Here is a 21,327-nt window from a genome sequence, read left to right as displayed (position 1 = left end):
TTCCTTTACCTGTGCTACTAATACCATCCACAATTATTAAAAACTGCATAAATGGTGGAAGATTAACATCTATTTTAAGGTTTCAGAGTAGCAGCCGTGTTAGTCTGTATTCGCAAAAAGAAAAGGAGTACTTGTGGCACCTTAGAGACTAACAAATTTATTAGAGCATAAGCTTTCGTGAGCTACAGCTCACTTCATCGGATGCATTTGGTGGAAAAAACAGAGGAGAGATTTATATACACACACACAGAGAACATGAAACAATGGGTTTATCATACACACTGTAAGGAGAGTGATCACTTAAGATAAGCCATCACCAACAGCAGGGGGGGGAAGGAGGAAAACCTTTCATGGTGACAAGCAGGTAGGCTAATTCCAGCAGTTAACAAGAATATCAGAGGAACAGTGGGGGGTGGGGTGGGAGGGAGAAATACCATGGGGAAATAGTTTTACTTTGTGTAATGACTCATCCATTCCCAGTCTCTATTCAAGCCTAAGTTAATTGTATCCAGTTTGCAAATAATTCCAATTCAGCAGTCTCTCGTTGGAGTCTGTTTTTGAAGCTTTTTTGTTGAAGTATAGCCACTCTTAGGTCTGTGATCGAGTGACCAGAGAGATTGAAGTGTCTCCAACTGGTTTTTGAATGTTATAATTCTTGACGTCTGATTGTGTCCATTTCATTCTTTTACGTAGAGACTGTCCAGTTTGGCCAATGTACATGGCAGAGGGGCATTGCTGGCACATGATGGCATATATCACATTGGTAGATGCACAGGTGAACGAGCCTCTGATGGTGTGGCTGATGTGATTAGGCCCTATGATGGTATCCCCTGAATAGATATGTGGACAGAGTTGGCAACGGGCTTTGTTGCAAGGATAGGTTCCTGGGTTAGTGGTTCTGTTGTGTGGTGTGTGGTTGCTGGTGAGTGTTTGCTTCAGATTGGGGGGCTGTCTGTAAGCAAGGACTGGTCTGTCTCCCAAGATCTGAGAGAGCGATGGCTCGTCCTTCAGGATAGGTTGTAGATCCTTGATGATGCGTTGGAGGGGTTTTAGTTGGGGGCTGAAGGTGATGGCTAGTGGCGTTCTGTTGTTTTCTTTGTTGGGCCTGTCCTGTAGTAGGTGACTTCTGGGTACTCTTCTGGCTATCTAAACTACTATATGCCACAAGGGGCCACAACAATGGTTCCCGTAACCCACCCAGCAATATTGTTAATCTATCCAACTATACTCTTAGCCCAGCGGAAGAATCTGTCCTATCTCTGGGCCTCTCCTTTTGCCCCTCCACCCCCACGAACATGATACAGTTCTGTGGTGACCTAGAATCCTATTTTCGACGTCTCAGACTCAAGGAATATTTCCAACACACCTCTGACCAACATATTAACCCACAGAGACCTTCCTGCCAACACTACAAAAAGAAGGATTCTAGGTGGACTCCTCCTGAAGGTCGAAACAGCAGCCTGGATTTCTACATAGACTGCTTCCGCCGACGTGCACGAGCTGAAATTGTGGAAAAGCAGCATCGCTTACCCCATAACCTCAGCCATGCAGAACACAGTGCCATCCACAGCCTCAGAAACAACTCTGACATCATAATCAAAAGGCTGACAAAGGAGGTGCTGTCGTCATCATGAATAGGTCAGAGTATGAACAAGAGGGCTACTAGGCAGCTCTCCAACACCACTTTCTACAAGCCATTACCCTCTGATCCCACTGAGAGTTACCAAAAGAAACTACAGCATTTGCTCAAGAAACTCCCTGAAAAGCATAGAACAAATCCGCACAGACACACCCCTGGAGCCAGGACCTGGGGTATTCTATCTGCTACCCAAGATCCATAAACCTGGAAATCCTGGACGCCCCATCATCTCAGGCATTGGCACCCTGACAGCAGGATGTCTGGCTATGTAGACTCCCTCCTCAGGCCCTTCGTTACCAGCACTCCCAGCTATCTTCGAGACACCACCGATTTCCTGAGGAAACTACAGTCCATTGGTGATCTTCCTAAAAACACCATCCTAGCCACTATGGATGTAGAAGCCCTCTACACCAACATTCCACACAAAGATGGACTACAAGCCGTCAGGAACAGTATCCCCGATACTGTCACGGCTAACCTGGTGGCAGAACTTGTGACTTTGTCCTGACCCATAACTATTTCACATTTGGTGACAATGTATACCTTCAAATCAGCGGCACTGCGATGGGTACCGCATGGCCCCACAGTATGCCAACATTTTTATGGCTGACTTAGAACAACGCTTCCTCAGCTCTCGTCCCCTAATGCCCCTACTCTACTTGCGCTACATTGATGACATCTTCATCATCTGGACCCATGGAAAAGAAGCTCTTGAGGAATTCCCCATGATTTCAACAATTTCCATCCCACCCATCAACCTCAGCCTGGACCAGTCCACACAAGAGATCCACTTCCTGGACACTACGGTGCTAATAAGTGATGGTCACATAAAACACCACCCTATATCGGAAACTACTGACCGCTATTCCTACCTACATGCCTCTAGCTTTCATCCAGATCATACCACTCGATCCATTGTCTACAGCCAAGCGCTACGATATAACCGCATTTGCTCCAACCCCTCAGGACAGAGACAAACACCTACAAGATCTCTATCATGCATTCCTACAACTACAGTATCCACCTGCTGAAGTGAAGAAACAGATGACAGAGCCAGAAGAGTACCCAGAAGTCACCTACTACAGGACAGGCCCAACAAAGAAAACAACAGAACGCCACTAGCCATCACCTTCAGCCCCCAACTAAACCCCTCCAACGCATCATCAAGGATCTACAACCTATCCTGAAGGACGAGCCATCGCTCTCTCAGATCTTGGGAGACAGACCAGTCCTTGCTTACAGACAGCCCCCCAATCTGAAGCAAATACTCACAGCAACCACACACCACACCACAGACCCACTACCCCAGGAACCTATCCTTGCAACAAAGCCCGGTGCCAACTCTGTCCACATATCGATTCAGGGGATACCATCATAGGGCCTAATCACATCAGCCACCCCATCAGAGGCTCGTTCACCTGTGCATCTACCAATGTGATATATTCCATCATGTGCCAGCAATGCCCCTCTGCCATGTACATTGGCCAAACTGGACAGTCTCTACGTAAAGAATGAATGGACACAAATCAGACGTCAAGAATTATAAACTTCAAAAACCAGTTGGAGAACACTTCAATCTCTCTGGTCACTCGATCACAGACCTAAGATTGGCTATACTTCAACAAAAAAGCTTCAAAAACATACTCCAACGAGAGACTGCTGAATTGGAATTAATTTGCAAACTGGATACAATTAACTTAGGTTTGAATAGAGACTGGGAATGGATGAGTCATTACACAAAGTAAAACTATTTCCCCATGGTATTTCTCCCTCCCACCCCACCCCCACTGTTCCTCTGATATTCTTGTTAACTGCTGGAATTAGCCTACCTGCTTGTCACCATGAAAGGTTTTCCTCCTTCCCCCCCCCTGCTGTTGGTGATGGCTTATCTTAAGTGATCACTCTCCTTACAGTGTGTATGATAAACCCATTGTTTCATGTTCTCTGTGTGTGTGTATATAAATCTCTCCTCTGTTTTTTCCACCAAATGCATCCGATGAAGTGAGCTGTAGCTCACGAAAGCTTATGCTCTAATAAATTTGTTAGTCTCTAAGGTGCCACAAGTACTCCTTTTCTTTTTGCATCTATTTTAAGGTTCTTTTAGTTTACTTTTTGCACTTCACGCTACTTGGACAGAAAAACTGGTCAAGCTCCCATGCACTAGCTCTTTGAGTTTCTAACAGCGATGGGAAAATTTTAGACCCATTGATAACTATTATTATTTTTAAAAATCACCATGGACCTGTTTGCATTGGGTTTTCTGTAACCTATTTTGTAATTCAAAAACCTAAGATGTAGGACTAAACAACTTGACTGTATTTTTTTTTTAAACATTCTATGGAAATTCAGTTTTATATGGAAAAAAGGCTAACGATGCTGGGTTTCCGTTTTCTAATAACCCATTAGGAGAAGTTTCAAATCAAGCTTTAAAACGTGTTATTAACCATCTACTGAGCCATTTGAAAGATACATGCCTATGATAAGAGTATTGTATTGCCATTAACCTATGGGATGGTTCGAGACATCTCTTATTCACACAAAACTCTAAATGCATCTAATTAAAGCCACAAGATCAGCTGTCCATATTAATCACTCAACAGTTTAATTAAGGTAAACCAGCTTGTCAGAAAACTAGCCTTCTCTCTATTCTTCAACATTATTGACTTTTAATAGTTCACTGGATTAGTAATTACTTGTTTATGGCATTATCAAATACCTGTGAGACAAAAAAAACATAGTATGTGATCAGGAACAGTTTTAAACACACCCTTAGTTGGAACCTGAGGATAAATTTATGCCATCAAATTAAGGTTTTTAAAAAAGCCAGACTGTTATGATTTAAATCAGTCTACAACCCAGAAGGAAAGTAAACTGAACCAGAAACATCTTAATGAGTATTTGAGATCTGGAAGCTGATTTGTCACAAACTCAGATTAAATAGTTCTTTTGGATAAAAACTAGACACGAACAGGAGGTTTAGTGAGATAAACATTTAACTTATTTTTATATGCATTGTTAAAATACATGCAAAATACATCTGTGACACTGGATCACGTAGACAAGTACACTAAGGACAATAATACTAGGAAGGTAGTTAACACATACAGAAGCAAAGCTTTCCGCGGAGAAAATAAAACAAAACTTTGATGATCTCAAAGCACTTTACAAACTAACTATGAATAGGTAAGGGATACAAAGATCCATAGCCCAAATCTTCGAAGGTATTTAGGCACCTAACTCGGGGGTTAGATACCTAAAGACCTTTCAGCAGCTGGGCCCACATGGAAATGCATCCATCTCCATCGTGGAACACAGCAGATGTTTAACAGTTTAGGACAAATGCTCCTGAAACAGTACTAACTAACAGGAATAGTCCCATCTAACGAACTGCCACCACCACTGGCTGAAGACCTTAGGTTTTCCTTGGAGTCTCCCATCCAACTATTGACTATACTTAGCTTATGAGATAATCACAGCACAAGATAATATGGCTCCCGGCCATTATAAGAGGCAGTGCCAAACTGTTTAACTGAAGCTGGAGGGAGGGTGAGAATAAAAGATATGTATATTCTTAATTTTCCCCAGGCATACCTGCTGCCATCAGTGATGAACATTTGTTCTGGGCAGAGTTGCTACCAGTGGAACACTTAGCATATGAACATTAACCTAATTCCTGTTAGAGATAAACCATTTTCAGCTCTCTCCTCTTCTAGTATTTCATCCTAATAAAATCTCCACTGTAGCATGTTAGACTAGCAGCACTCTGGTAGCAGACTGGGTTTTTAAGTCTTAATGCTGCAATATCGGTAAGAGATTCTACATAAACATGGCTCTTTAAAAAACAAACAAACCAAAAAAGTAGTTTTTTGCCTTAAAACTGTATATGAAATGGGGTTCAACATCCCTTGCTCTAAGTAATCAGGCTCTTTTTGAAACTGATTAATTATTCTCATCTGGCATAGCCTAAATAAAGAAGTTCTCTCCCACATCTCTCTCATGGCTGTACATTACAGCTCAATGTGGGTCACCAGCATAAAAATCATTATGAGACAGGGAAAGGCTTGTCTGCCTGCAGAACAAATGAGCAAACATGGAGGAAGTGGGATGAATGGATAAAACACAAATTGTTGAGTCCTGAATCATAAAATTCCACCTGCCCTGCAAGGTGAATGCCACTGTGGGCTTGTAAAAGACAAGACTGCTTTCCCATGGGAGATGTGGAATCTTAAGATTCCAGGACTGTAACCTATAACAATACAGTATGTATATCTATACTGTCTCAATGCTGCTTTAGTCACTGACTTGTGTGCGTAACGTCCTTCCTATGACTGAAGGGAGGGGGAAATAACTTGTACTTGAACTTGTATTTGATCCATAACAAACATAATAGGTAACTAAAATGCAATACAATAATAAAATGGCATTTAAAAAACAGGAAGTCCTAAAAGCTTGGTTGTAAATTTAAATAATTAAAAAACAAACACTGAAATGCACAAGGTCAGACTTTTAGAGGTGCTGAGCTACCACAATAATCAATTAGAGTTGTGACTGCTCGTTACTTCTCAAACATCAGGTCCTTTTTTATATTTACACGTGCACGTGCTTAGATCTGACCTACTGGAAAGAAACCACATTCATTGTATTGTCACAGGTCTATTGTAATACATTCTACCCCTTCTGAATGCAACACTCAGCTCCAGCTCACTACCCTGACAAATAAAGGAAAGCACTTTATGAAACCAATTTAATTGGGAGGTGACAGAAAACATACAGCCATTTTCTTTAGCCTTATCACTGAATTGGCTTCAGCTCCAATCTCTGCCAAATCCCACTCAACAGAAGAAATTAACCAGGTCAGCGGAACAGGTGCTACGCTGTGTCTGTCAGGGGGCTGGCATCCCCACAATTACTTGCACACAATGAAGCGGTAATCTTTACAGATCATCTCTCCCAATAAGCATATTGGGGACGAGAGGAGAGGAGAAGGGTGGAAGGGAGGGGGGGAGAAAGGGAAAAAAAAAACCACAAGAAAGGAAAATGAATGTGTCCCTGCCTCGCGGCTCAGCAGATGTCTGTGCGTGATGTACGAGGCTAGGATAAGCTGTCGTAGCCTGCTGCCAAAGAGTGGTAAGTGATTAAAGCCTCCACAGTCCTAAGCACCATATTTAGAGTCTATGGGGTTTCAAGAGTTGCACCCATTCCTTGCTGTGCTGCCAGATGTTGTCGATTGGTCCCCGTTCCTATTCGCTGTGTGCGGGCGGCAGCAGTTGGTACAGCAAGAAATGCAATCTGGAACGTTTCCGGAGATGCCGTACATTAAACGAGTGTCACCCATCATTCACCTCTACAGAACGCTGAAACAACTCCAATTTGCTGCCACTTCCCTCTTGGGAAATGGCCAAGATACAGTTGTGCCTGGCAGCCCCATTTGTTTTACTCAGGTGTTCCTCTTCCCTTAATGACCTCTATTAGTTTAAGTTTTAATTTAGATTAACCCCAGCACCCCAATTAACCAGTGAGGGGAAAAGCTAAAATGTGACTAGTCATAATTCTGAAATCAGAATGTATCAAAGTTAAAATTATTAGTAAGGAGGAAGGGCCATTCAACTACTGCAATTTTTCTTTAAAAACTTAACATTTCAGGGCCAAGAAAACCCACACGGTACAGGCCTAAGATTTGCCAGTCAGGGCTATTTCTCCCTGTTCATTTCGGTATTTTATTATGCTGATTTAATCTGCAAGATGCTCTTGTTGCAAACTTGGACTCCTGAAGATGGGAGCAGATTTGTCTGCACTTCAGAATTATCTCACACCAATATTTAGCACTAAGATCACAGATCTGGCCCGCCAATTGCTGTTCAACAGTCCCTTTCTGCATTTGAAAGTGTGCAGAGGGATCCAATCTCCAATGGAGGAATTGCTGAGTCTTCCCGCCACAGAAATGCTGTTCAACTCATCCCATGGCTAGGAAGGATGCTCTGATTGTAACGCAGTGTCCTGGGACTCAAGAGATGTAGGTTCCATTCCCTGTTCTGCCACCTGTGTGACCCTGAACAGGTTGCTTACAAGGCGAGAAGTTCAAAAGCATTTAGCCTTGTCCTTACTCTGCTCCCATAGAAGTCAATAATAAAACTCTCATTGACGGCAACAGTAGCAGAGTTAGAACAATGCTGAGGACTCCTGAAAAAATCACCCCCTTAAAATTTCTCAGTGCTCTTCCAATCTGTAAAATGTAGACAATAATTACCAACTTCATAAAAGTTCTCTTTCTGTTTGGTAGCCCAGGACATGTATTCAAAAAGTCTACTCGTCTGGTTGAATTAGTTATCAGGCCCTAAAAATCACAATCTCCCTTCTCCATACTCCAATTGTTGCATTATTTTACCTCCTGATCTAATGAGCTTCTCTAGTTAGATTTCCAGGTTTCTAATAATAGAACAGCATTTGTTTAGCCCTGATGTTAAAACCATCTCTGGATCCTTGGACTAACTATTTTTTTGGGGCACTGGTCCAGGACTTAATTTAGCAAATTACTTCAAAGCACTGTAATTTCTGGTATGCATTTTATGTGGCTGACATTATCATTTGCTAACTGAATTACAAACACAATGATCACCCCCGTCTGCAGCCTCCAGAGTACTGTGTGTAGTCTCCCTGCTACAGTATGAAAGGAGCTTTTGGGAGCCCAGCACCACTTTCAATCTTCATGCAGATTAGACAGGTTTTGTGTTTGGATGAGGGTAACTAATGTGCCACTGAGCAACTTCAAAAATTTTATTTGTGATGGGGCTTTCCCACCCACATAAGCATTTGTTTTTTCTTTAAAATATTTAGTTGTAGAAACTTCTGTGATTTCCCCTTTGTACAGCAATAATCACCAATAAGAACTACAGAGACTGGTCTGATTTAGCAGGCCTGACCCACATGGGTAGAGTAGTTTCAGTGAAGTCCATAAGACCCCTCCCCATGAGGCAGGGCTGAAGGATTGACCCATAAAGCCTTGAATAGTGATATCAGAGTTAAAGCCTTTGGATATCATGAAATAAGGTAACAGGTAGAGATTACAGATGTCTAGTCAAGCAACTAATGTGGTGTTTCTCTAAGAGGAATCTTTGGGCAGAAGAACTTATTGCTGAGAATTTACTGCATTAACTCCAGAAATACTAAAAGCCAACTTGAGCCATGAGACACAGAAAAGATTTCCAGAGACCCACCTGGTGGTAGAAGTCATCGTCATCAAAGATCTCCTCATCCAGGTCTTTTAGGTGCGTGTTAGATTTGGCTTGAGGGACGACCTCCTGGAATAGCAGAGAGACATGATTATAAGCCCACATGTGCCTATGCTTCGGGCAGCACCCAGACACGGTATCATGTCTTAAAGCAAGTCTAATGCACTTTTGGTGGATTTTGGCGGTGAGCATCCCTAATCCATATTTTCGGCACCTTATGTTCTTCAATATGTACAGCCTTGGGGCCCGTTAGAACAAGATCTAGATGTATTTGGCTATAGAAAGAACTCCATGGAGAAGTGGTAGAAGCCCCATTTTTAACTCAACTTGACAAAAAAATGAGTAAGCATACAACTGGGAGCTATCATAGATTGATAAGAGTTTGGATGAAAGGACTCAATGGGCCTTTTCCATCTCTGACCTCAATGACACCATGTAAAGCATACAAACATTTAAAAACATGGTGGAATGGTGAACACCTTCCATTACAGGAAGTTTTTAAGCATTTGATTATTATAAGAATAGGATTAAAGGACTTCTAATACATGGGAAGGAAATGGAAAATGACTGCCAACAAAGAATTGGTTTTATGGTTACCTAGCTAGGAAACAAGCACAGCCTGCATAAGATATCTCTGACACATTGCTATACTTAAATGTAGTCGTGCCTCAACGTATATATGGACCTTTATTTAAAATGTAGTGGGAAAAAATATTTTTTCAAGTGCAATAACTTTACATTAATTTTTACAGCTGAGTGTTTACTATTCCTTAAATACTAAGTTGATATAGACACTTAAAATATTTTGCAGGTGAAATGCAATGTGATTCTTGGTTCCAACTTCCTAGTCAAGAGCTTTAAACCCCATTATTAGAATCAAATTTTGCAGTTGTTTCTTTAAGAAGCAGAATGTGACAGAACTGACACCTATTGCAGGACCAAGGTAAAGTGCTGGCATGGTCCAACCTTGAGTCTTGCTCTGCCTATCAAGAATAAGTGTAGGAACCAACACACACATTGTGAAATACAAAAAGCACCTCAATCATCTTTTAATCCATTAAAATACAAATATGGTCATTTCATCACCTTCTACATAACTCTCCCAACAACAACGTTACTTGTTAAAGGATCAATTAAATTCATTTGCAGAGAATTTCACCACTTCCACTGGAAACAAAACCTCTTACCGAACATCCGGGCAATGATTCAGGGATGGGCTGAGATTCCTGCTCCAGCTTTCCAAGTACCCTATACACAGATCGCTTAGTCTGTGTCCGCCGTAGTAATCTCTCTTTGTCCATCATAATATGATCAATCTGTGTCAAGACTGAACGCTCAAAGGCACTGAAACCCTGCAACAACATTAACTAGTGTCAGATAATACAGAAAGCTGCTGCTCAAGGCAGCACTGTTCCTTTATCTTTCTGTGTCAGTGGATAAGCAGACAATGTTCCTACTGGAGGAGTTTTAGTTTGGATTGTTGTTGTTGTTGTTGTAATATATATATTATATATATATATATATATTATATATAAACCCCAACAAAAAATAAACCAACAAAAAGATACTGCCCTGAGGCAAGCTGAAAGCCTGACTTAATAGACAGGCTTCACTGCTCTAGCTCAGACAAACTTCTCAATGATTAATATTAACCCCTACATGCTGGGCCCTGGATCTCTTAGGACAAAATGAATTGCCAGCTGAATTAAAAAGTGTTCAGGTCCATGTATTTTCAATAAATCATGAAGTAAATAGGGAAATATACAGACTATACACAGTATCTTGTCTCCTACACAACAGACTAATACCAGCTGCTTCAGAGGAAGGTGTAAGAAACACAGAGGAGGCAGTTCTGAAGTAATCTGCCCAGGGAGAAAATTTCCTCCTGACCCTGCCAAGTTAGAGCCTGGCTTATGCCCTTGAAGTATGAAGCCCTTACATCCCTTCCAAAATCTTTGGGGATTTTTGTTTGTCTTGGGCATGTGTGTTTTAATTCTTACTATTACAACTCTAGATGGAACAAGGAATGTTCCAATGTCTGAATGGCATGAAACACTTCAGCTGCTGTCCCAATGTCTCTGTTAAATTTCTCTCTCTCTCTCTCATACATACATACACACTTGCCTTTCCCAATTTGCCAGAAGCTAGTTTGGTCTTGTCGTGCCACTTTTGCAAGGTGTTGTTCCGATACGTTCTGAAGTCAGCAAATCGCTTAGCCATGAATTCTGGATAGTCTTCCATCTCTAGCTTCCGTTTAGGGGGGCCTTTCCGCCTCATCTGATCCTCACCTCCCATCCCTTCATCACTACCACTGGGAATCTCCTCATCACTATAAATTAAAAAAAACAAAAAAAAAACAACCACATTTTGAAACTCTAACAGCAACTCCTCTGCTGATCACCTTGCCATCTTTTTGTTAGTTATTCAGAAGTGAAGTCGTTCAACCCTCCCTCCTGCCACCAAAAGAAATGACAAAACACAAGCTTCCGGTGAAAACAGGAGAAGTTCAAATGCCATTTGTCCGCTGTCCATTTCCCACACAGTAGGAGCTGGGGGAGCAGAGCTGAGATGGCGAAGGTCAAAGCTTTTATGTTTTCCTATTTAAAAAGTTAACTACCAGGTGGGCTTTAGCAAGGCCCAGATGCCATCTTGTTCTGTATTTACCTCTCCACTTTTGATTGCTTTCCATCTACCAGATGCCTCGTGCCTGGATATTGATAGAGCAGCTCATCCTGGAGGTCCACTAACGCTCTCAGCAATGCCTTCAAGGCTTTATAACCTGCAGAAGAAGAGACACCAGTGACAATTGCAGGTTGATCCCAGCTTCTGGTGAAGCCTTAGCGTGACAGCTTCTGGCTTCTCATATTAAACCTACATTCCTGCCACAGATAGCGCAGATCTTATTAAGTCTCAGAGGCGACTATGTTTTCATCAGCCCAGTTAAAAATGTTGCTTAACGTGTATAACTCTTTTTTTGTTACTGTCAAAACAACTGCACAGAAAGATATTCCTAGAAAAGAAGGAAGGGAGCAAGGAGTATTTTCTAAACTGCTGAGCAGTTACACATTGATCGGTCTATTTAACACACAAGTTTGGGCTCAGAATCCTAAAAGATTAGCATACTGAAGTAGCAAGTACTGTGGGCTTAAGTATCTGATGGCACAAGGATATGACAACAGTCCCTTTTGCTGACTAATTCATTGCCCTCCTGTGTTACTTTCTGCAGCAGGCATCGGCCTTGGTGTAAGAATATGAAGCAATTCCAGAGAGAGAATAAATATATTTATGTATCCTACCTACACTTGCAGAGGGAGGGTGGGGGGGGGGAGGAGGGCATGAGAGGAAGAAGGGAAAATGAACTCCTGCAGAGCTGTGACTACTGCAGGTTTCCACGCTACTGTGCTCACCAGGCAGGAGGTAGAAAAAGTTGGAGTGTAAGTAAAATTAAGTGTAGCAAGAGCAAGACCCCTGGGAAAAACAAACAAAGACCTGGCAAATAATGAGAGGATTTTGACCAGAGAATGAAGACTTCAGGCCTAGAGATTTATAAAGCAGAGAACGTCAGTCTCCAGGCCTGCCAACTGGGCACCCTTCACAAACTCTACATTCACTTATAAAGACAGAGTGTAGTTACCACTACCAAAAGAGAATTAAGAGAGAAGTTTAAGGGTTATCCTCAGGCAGCTGTTTTCCAGACTACCTGCAGGCCTAAATGCCGAAGATGGCCTATTCAATCAGTCAAAGACCTGGACAGTTGCTAATTCCTTCACGTAGCTGTGGAACACAGTTCCTGTCGAGAGGAGCTTCCAATCTACAGGGACAAGCATTCGAAACCAGACGCAAGCCCAGGGTAATGGGGAGAGGGATTTGTTCAACAGTGGTACAGCAGCTTTGCCTAAAAAGGTAGGAAATTAACCTCCATAGGCTTCCCAGGAAAACTCTCTGTTACCTGATTAATAAGAGCCTCTTTCCAGGCCTTGCCAGATTTCTCTGGAACTACAGTATCACTTATTTCAGAGGCTGCTCACTGCTGATATTACCAACAGGAGGCCAGAGGTCTTGGCATTCTAACTAGGCTTGTATCTGGGAACTGTTTCACAGGCATCTGTATCTCATTTGAAAGTGTGCTGCCTTCGCTTGTTTCGTGGCTCTAGACTGATTACCATCAATACGAAGAGAAGAACACAGAAGCTGGACTACTGGCTTTCAACAGAGAGCTGAGAAGAGAATCCAGCAGAGAATCCCAGTGCTTGGGATTTCCAGTCCTTGCCAACATAACCATGCAAAGCTCTGTGGTTCCAGAAGCTACTCAAGCTACTACACGATGCCGACGGGACATCCCACTGAACTGGGCCCCCCACTTCAGCAAGTTGTTTCCCTATTGTGGCTCCACAAGGATGTTTCTTGTTCCAAGAACCTTGTATTTGGGAATGGCACCTTAAGCATTATCTGAACATTTCATATTTCCCCACAGGAAGACAGTTGCAAGTGTCACTTAGACAAGGAAGTGGATACCATGATCTGTGTTTGCGTGTGGAGCCAAATTTTATTTGTATGTTTGTAAATATTCAAAGCACATGCTGTTTTGGCCTTATTACCTGATATGACAATGGTAAGTACACAGATTTAGTTTGAGAAGCTAACCACGCTCACACACCTGGCGCCTGTTGCAAAACATGCAATAGGTTGCCATCAATACTATAATTCAACCACTGCACAATGTGTGACACTCTGAGAAGGCTTTACAGCTTGATGTCGCTAACAAATTCAGGTACAGTAAAATCACTGACAATCTGACCATCAGTCTGCAGAGCAGTGGCATCATAGCTCTAACATCTTCAGTTTCTTGCAAGGAAAAGCTTTATGAAGGTGTAGAATAGTCTTTCCTGTAGACAAAAAGCAAGCAAGAGACTAGATGTGATCTGAAGTGATCCAGACAGTTTCCCCTTAAAAGTTTGATCAAAAAACGATTATGTTGACATTAGCCTGGGGACAACCTCTGTTATGTTCATAACCAAAGGCTAACGAAGGAAAGAAAGGTTCAGAGAGAACTAGAGAGCTATCTCCTGAGGCTCCTAATTAATTTGGTTGCCCAGACTTGGTCCAATTAGATTGCAAATTCCTTGGTGCAGAGCGAGACCACATCTTCCTCGATAAGCACCAAGCACATTCACACCTAAACACAAAATACTTGGCCTATTTCTAGACACTTCCTATCCAAGGATCTCAAAGCCCTTCACAAACAATAATTCTCAGCCACATGACACAGGTATAAACCCCACTTAATGTACAAGTGGGAAACTGAGGCACGGAGAATAAATGGGATGTTCACCATTATACAGGAAGGCCATGGAGAGCTGGGACTAGAACTTAGATCTTTTACCACAGACCATTCTTCCTCTCTACCGAATCACAAATGGCTAGGTCCTTACCTAGTGTAAAGTCAGTGGAGCTATTTCAATTGACAGCAGCTGAGGAGTTTGTCCCAAATCCTTCCCTTACTTACTGGATAGCACAACAGGAAAGGGGGGAAGGGGACATTTTATTTTAATTTGGCCTTTTTTTTTTTTTTTTTTTTTTTTAAATGGGAGACAGAAAACCATGGATAAAATCAGCAGCAAATCTTCATCGGCCACATGAAGGCAACAGAAGTGGAAATCAGCCCAGACATGCCAGGGTCTCAATCTTTTGTATGTTCCCATTGCCAATATTACTGTAGCCACAGGACCCGGATAAATGATGGCCCGACCTCAGTAGCAGTAATGTCAATGAAAAGACTTTTGCTACAGATCAGCAGTTACACTCATCCTCCTCCCATACGTGGCTCATTATAGATACATTCTGACAGCTGTTCTATATAAACCTATTAACGGATTATGCTGCCACACTCGTAAAACAGTCATGTGTTAGCATCAAAACAATTCTAAGAGACAAACAGACAAAAGCCCTTAAAAATGCATCTGTGGTATGTAGTTGAAGCAAGGGCATCATTTGCAAGAGGCAAGTGCCCCCGCCCTGAGTGCACAGCTTAAAGTAGCAAAATCTTTTGCTGCAACTCAGCTAAATGTCCCCAGAGCTCATGAACCTGTTTTTTGTCTACCCGCTGTCTACCCTCCAGTGGCAATGCTAATTCACCCCAGGCAGCTTTGATCCAGTCTATTACAGCTGGAGTAGCACTCAAACTCTTCTGAGGTGTATCAGGGCTATTGCAAGCAGGCAAGGAATAAAGACAGGCTCAGGATCCCTCAGGATATGAGATATGGACCCCAACAGAAGCGAGGATGGGAAGCATTTTATATGGAGGAAGGGGCTCGGCAGGGGGGCAGACAGACTCTGCTCTACCCTGGGGGAGGGCTAATTATTCCAGGCACTGACTTCATCATGAGCCTCTTACAGCTGGATCATTTCCATGCTTTCAATTCTTGTGTGTTTAACGGCATTATTGGATAGGTTTCTGGGTGTTACTAGCGGATGCCTAAGTGTGCTATAAACTCAGCGACGCAAGCTGGTATCACTCCCTGATACTGCACTGCCTGATCCATTTCAGCATTTAATTCCAAAATGGACTGTTTTCTAACAGATCCCCCCCACACCACAACCACCACCTTTGTTCTGTTGCTTTTGGTGAAAGAAATGTTCTAACTCAGGAATGTAAACTACAGCAGTTTTATGAATACAACCCAGGAAATGGGGGAGCAAGCCCCCCAACCCCCATTCATTTAGCAGGCTGTTTTTAAATGCTGCTCCTGGTCTGAAATGGGCCACTAAAGCAGAGAGGTGTCACAAGCACACAGAGTTTTTCTTAAGCATGCCAGCACATTAAAGCAGTTTTCAGATTAAAAAAATCTTTTGTTTCTACCCTATCCTCATTTCTCTTTGGGACAAAAGAGAGTGCCCTCGCAATGTACCAGCAGGCCTGGAGAACGGAGCACAATTAGCCCTCATATCATCTGAGTGATATCCACGTGTAGACCTGACCATGCAATGGGGAGGGTTCCCAGGGCCAGCACAACTTTGCTAATTTTCAATATCTGGCGCTTTTTAAGACAGGTAGGCACCCGCAATGCAGTTTGAGCAGTGATAAAACCTGGGCGAAGGTCACAACAAAGCTTCTGCCACTTGCTCGGGTTTGAATTTACCTAGGTTTGAATTACTTCTTGGACTCAGCGAACGAGCTCTCTGTCAGCATTAACCATGCCCTGTGTTTGTCTTCCCCTGCATCTATTGTGTTCAGATGACTACAGCTGTCTACACTTTTGCTTGACTATGTTTCCTTCTCCAGCGGTACCCTACCTTAGATCCCAGCGCTCAGTGAATAGAGACAGCGTTCAGAGTGTAGCCTGAAGTCCCTTCATACAAAGCTATTCTGAAGGCACTTTACAGAGCAGCTCTCTACTCCTGTTGGACCCTCTGCTTCCGCACCCATCTTCCATGTGCTTTTTTGTTGCATTTTTTATTTAACTCGCATTGTAATCTCCCTGGGGCCAGTACTGTGCCTTTTAATTACCCGTCAAGTGCTATGCCTCTCTATGGGACTATATAATTATTGTCTTTATACTGGGCCTCAAGACATTTGTGAAAAGTCTTCAAATTAATAATCTAAATGTTAAGTGATTTTGGGTGCCCAACTTAAGGAAACTGATTTTTGGAGGGCAGATGGTCAGCACTGTCTGAAAGAAGACGTGCCTTTAAGGTGCCCCAATATGGGGACCCAAAATCACTGCCCCATTTGAAAACGTAGACATGTAGCTTTCTGCTCCCTATGCGCTGTGTACAACAATGCCAAAATGAAGGTGGGGATGCAGTAAGACCTGGGAGAACAGAACACAGCCACTTCTCCCAACCCTTTGCTCCCTATACCACTTACTCCCGGTCTAAAAGTGTCATTTAAAAAAAGAAAAGAAAAAGATTATGTTGAATGGGATGTGAGGTGAGAGGAAACGTTTACTGCTGCCACGCGAACAAGTGAAACATGTTTTGAACCTACCATCCAGTTTAAATGGGAATCCTGAGACTGTCCCTAGCAAGAGGCCAACTCATAAGAGTCACTTTTAAGAGTCCATGTGAGCCCCTTTATTTTGTGTCCAGGAGTGAAAAAGTTGTTGCAGATCCAGAAGACAGCATATCAATCCAGCAAGAAAGCTGGGAGCCAATATCAGTAAATCAAACTGTGCCTTTCTGTTAATACTCTCTCATATGTTCTCATTTTATGCATCCCTTTACCGAGTCAGAAAGTAGCCCTGGAGTATTTAAGCTCCATTCAGGGATAGCACTGCCATGTATCAAAGTGTCAGGAGACCCACCAGAGATGAAATCTGTCCTACTGCTCTCAAACCACACACAAAAAAAAAAAAAAAAAAAAAAAAAATCAATTTTGTCAATGCCAGAGCTTACAGGCATGCTGGCTCTGTTGCTGGTCCTACCCCCTTGTTTGAATCAGTGGCGCTGGTTCCTGCATAAAGGATAACCAGGGCCAACCAGCCATACTTTGGCCAGCCTAGTTTAAAGTCAGAATGCAGACAGTGGCTCAGCTATAGTAGAGATTGACCCCCAAGTATAGCTAAGTTGGTGTCGTATGCAGGATGAGGGCTTCTTCACACTTATGTCACTGTAAACCCAGCATCTCTACTGCAAGAGAGGTCTCTACCTAGAGAAATGACCTGTCACCTTTCCCCAGCACTAGGTGGGGACTCCCTTGCCCAGCAGTGGCAGAGAGCATGAAAGAATTTGTTGTAGCAGCAAGGGATATGGCTCTCTGCAAGACCATTGCAGAGACGAACATGACGAAAGTTAAGCAAGTGCTGGAGGGCAAGATTTTCAAAGGTATTAGGTGCTGAAAGATCAGACAGATGCTAGTATGTTTTTTTTTAAAAGCACCAAGACACCTAACTCCCCTCAAACATTATTTCAGTGTTTCTTGTGGGGGGTAACAGCAGAATGTTTCCTCTCAGTTCTTATGATGTGGGATATGGAGGTCCTAGGATGAATCACGGCTCCCATGAAGGTCAATGGCAGAACTCCCAGGACTTCACTCAATGGAGGCAAAGTATAAGCCCAAAGGTGCCACTGAAATCAAAAGTCTGAAACTTTAGGGTAACAGATGCCACTCGTCTGCATGGCAGCTGCTGGGTCACACTGCACAGGTGACACTCCCCACCCAACAAGCCAAGGAGGTGGAAAACTGAGTCTAGAAGGGAAGAGGATCATGTTATTGTGATTAAGACACAGGAACTGAGGGGTAGGAAATCTGGGCTCTGTTCCAAGCTACACCACAGACTTCCGGGTGCCTCAGTTTCTCCATCTGTGACATGGGGAAATGGTGATCTCCCTACCTCACAAGAATAAGTTCATTAGTGTTCATGGGCACCCAGTTACCATGGTGATAAACATCCTATAGAAAAGATGAATACAGAACCTCCTCTCTATGAGATGAGATATCGCTATAGAGGACTAGTAACAGGTCGGCAGGGGTTGAGGGGAGGAGAAAGAAATCAAAGAGGAAGCCCAAGATAAAATAGAGGATTATTTTCTACATCAATGGCTATATAGCCCATTACTATACTGAAATAAGCATGAGATGTTACAGTGTGAACAGTAGCAATTACTGTAGTAGAGATTACACACACACACACACACACACACACACACACACACACACACAGTTTTGGATTTTATAACAAATACTACTTTGAGGAGACCACGAGGTGAAGCAGCATGATCCTGGTCCAACAAGCCTCAGTCCAAGGCTGGATCCTGCAAAGTCTTCTTCACCCACACAGAGCCCCACTGACGCTCAGGGATCTATCTGCCCACGCAGAGTTCTTCGCAGGCCTGACTGGAGCCTTTTACAGTAATGCCGCACTTAACATCTCGTTCTGTCTTGAAAAATGCAACTTAAGCAAAACAATATTAAGCGCATCCATTCCCCATAAGAATTAATGTAATTGGGGGGGTTAGGTTCCAGGGAATTTTTTTTCGCCGACAAAGACATTATATACAAATAAAGTTTAAGTTTTAAATAATTTGAAACAAACAATTTAATACTGTCTCACCAATGATGACTGTGAAACTTGGTTGAGGCAGGGGCGTAGCGAGGTCGGGGGCTTGCCTGCTCCCACCTGCCTGGGGCTCCTGCCAGCTAACGGGGTGGGGGCCTGGGCGGGCAAGCCCCATGCCCCCACCCTGCTCCCCAGCAGGAGCCCCAGGTGGACGGAGCATGGGGAGCCCCCAGACCCTAACTGGAACACCAGCCATGCAGAGCAGGGCAAACCTCTGGACCCCGGGTGGGTGGAGCGGGGGGAGCCAAACAACATTACAAGGGAACATTTGCAGGACTTTAAAGGAGTATGTTTACTACTAGGTCAGTGACCTAATAGCAAAACAACATTAACTGGGAGGATGTTAAGTAAGGAGTTACTGTATTGTACATGACACAGTGAACGGGGGTAAAATGGTAGAGAGCAAATGGGGGCACGGAAGGTTACAGAGATACAATCGCTCAGTTACATCCTGGTGGTAAAATTAATTTTATATGCTTAAACAAAAACATAACATACAGTCCTCAAGAAGCAGCATGGTCCAATGGATAAAACACCCAACGGGGAATCAGGGCACCTGTCTCAGCCACTAAGTTGCTGGTGACTGTAGGCAAGTCATTTCAGCTCTCTGTGCCTGTTTCCCCTTCACCCATTCTCTATCTGTCCATTGACACGGTAAGCTCTTTGAGGCAAGGACTGTGTCACGATGTGTTTGTACATATCCTCGCATGACAGCGCCCACGGTATGATTGTAATACACATAATAATATAATAATATGCATAATAAATTGCACATGTACAGTATCGGGGCACATTACATTTGTGTTTTGTTTATATGGTGTGTACGGACACAGTGTATGCACATGCATATGGAAATTATTACATTAAGCAAAACTACTATTGTGCACACAATATCAAATATGAAGGAGATGGACTTAAATTTTCTATGATTAGTTGACACCTAGCTCTGTGATTAACAATTTTTCCCTCAGTTAAATCCGGGTATCTGGCATTGTAAGAATACCGCATGCACACACCCTTTACATTTTTTCCATATACCCACACGCATTACGCATGCACGCACACACAAACAAGTTTGATCAACACATGTATTTAAACTTTGATATCTTTAGCAAAAGCTGAACTCCTGAAATCAGGAGGGGAAAAACTTGGAAATGCACAATGTTTCCATTCCACAGATTGTGCAAAGCACCAAACAAACTGTTTCCATTATATAAATAAAAAAATTGAAATAAAAATCAAAACCATTGTTTTTATTAAACTCAGTTATTAAACAAACCATCTTATCAGACATACGTGTTTATCTGAATATTCCGATTAAGAGAGTATTTTCGCTCTTTTTAAACAACTCTGGGACTGAAGTTAAACTATAGGTCAAAATGACACTCAATACATTGGCCTGAGAACAATACTTCTCATTCATATCCACAAGCCAGCCACTTGCACTAGTCATCCCCAGCAATTAATCCCCCAAGAAACACATTTGATTAAATCTTTTCAAGCAAATCCTTTGCTTTGCTTTTGTTAGTTCACTTCTTGTCAACATCTATTAAAATATGCCTTTAATTCTCCCACAATCTTAAAAAACACTGATTCCACTGTCTTCAACTTTAATCAACTGTATGGCCGGCATTTTTCATTTCATAATAATGTGCTGTTTGGAATTCAAGAGGCAGGCTCAACATCAATCATTCGGCAAGAATTTTTCCACTGCAATAAATATGCAAATGAGGAAAGCCAGTCAGTCGTATTTCAGGCCCGACTTGCTAGTGTTTTAAAAAAGACACAAATTTATTAATTGCCGTTGGCCAGCGGAATCCTATTACTTTGGGCATTGATTACAAAGCTGTGTGAGTGATTATTGTGCAACTTGCGGGCTATCCAGGCATGAGGAAAAATTATTAAAGCAAGGCAGAGATTATCAACTCAGAATAACAATAAGCCTTAACATTTTAGGCCTTTAACTTCTTCAACAAAGAATTACGTGAGAGCTCCACTGTATCATAATTCTGAAGACTGTCAGTATTACTGTTGGAGCTTGTTCTATGTTCCCCACAGCAAAACAATGTTACCAGCCAGGGCGGGAGCGGGGTGGGGAGAAGAACCCTGCAGGTTACACATTCCTTAATATGGACCTTATGGGGAATAGTTTCTCTGTTATTCCCACAGTGTGGCCAACGGCAGGACGAACAACCACAATATGGTGTATCTAAGACTTCCACCATCATGAGGCTATCTTGGACTGTTGCAAGACCTTTACACTTATTACGCCCTGTTAGGTGACTGGCTCCAAAAAAACCAACAAAAAAGGGTGCAAAAGAAAAAATACAGGGGTAGGTGTAAGAAGCGGCCCATGGTGCATTCAGCCTTGGATACACTAGAGGTCAGCTCCAATCCTTTT

At 42.6% G+C, this 21,327-nt stretch overlaps 1 protein-coding gene across 6 annotated transcripts in view; it reads right to left on the bottom strand.

Moving 5' to 3' along the window:
• The window catches only part of AATF (apoptosis antagonizing transcription factor), a 91,118-nt gene that overhangs the window by 40,015 nt on the left and 29,776 nt on the right, over positions 1 to 21,327 (bottom strand). For all 6 annotated transcript variants that reach the window (XM_038375925.2, XM_043499566.1, XM_043499568.1 and 3 more), the window contains exons 5-8: positions 11,533 to 11,647; positions 10,993 to 11,197; positions 10,056 to 10,220; positions 8,854 to 8,937 (exon numbers count right to left, since the gene is read on the bottom strand). In XM_038375925.2, the coding sequence (XP_038231853.1) occupies positions 8,854 to 8,937; positions 10,056 to 10,220; positions 10,993 to 11,197; positions 11,533 to 11,647 (569 nt within the window). The remainder of the gene's footprint in view (positions 1 to 8,853; positions 8,938 to 10,055; positions 10,221 to 10,992; positions 11,198 to 11,532; positions 11,648 to 21,327) is intronic.

Source organism: Dermochelys coriacea, chromosome 17 (genome assembly GCF_009764565.3).
Source record: "Dermochelys coriacea isolate rDerCor1 chromosome 17, rDerCor1.pri.v4, whole genome shotgun sequence".
In the NCBI taxonomy this organism is placed as follows: Eukaryota; Metazoa; Chordata; order Testudines; family Dermochelyidae; genus Dermochelys; species Dermochelys coriacea.
The sequence above is the reverse complement of the archived record's forward strand: the minus strand, read 5'-3'. Positions and strand labels throughout refer to the sequence as shown.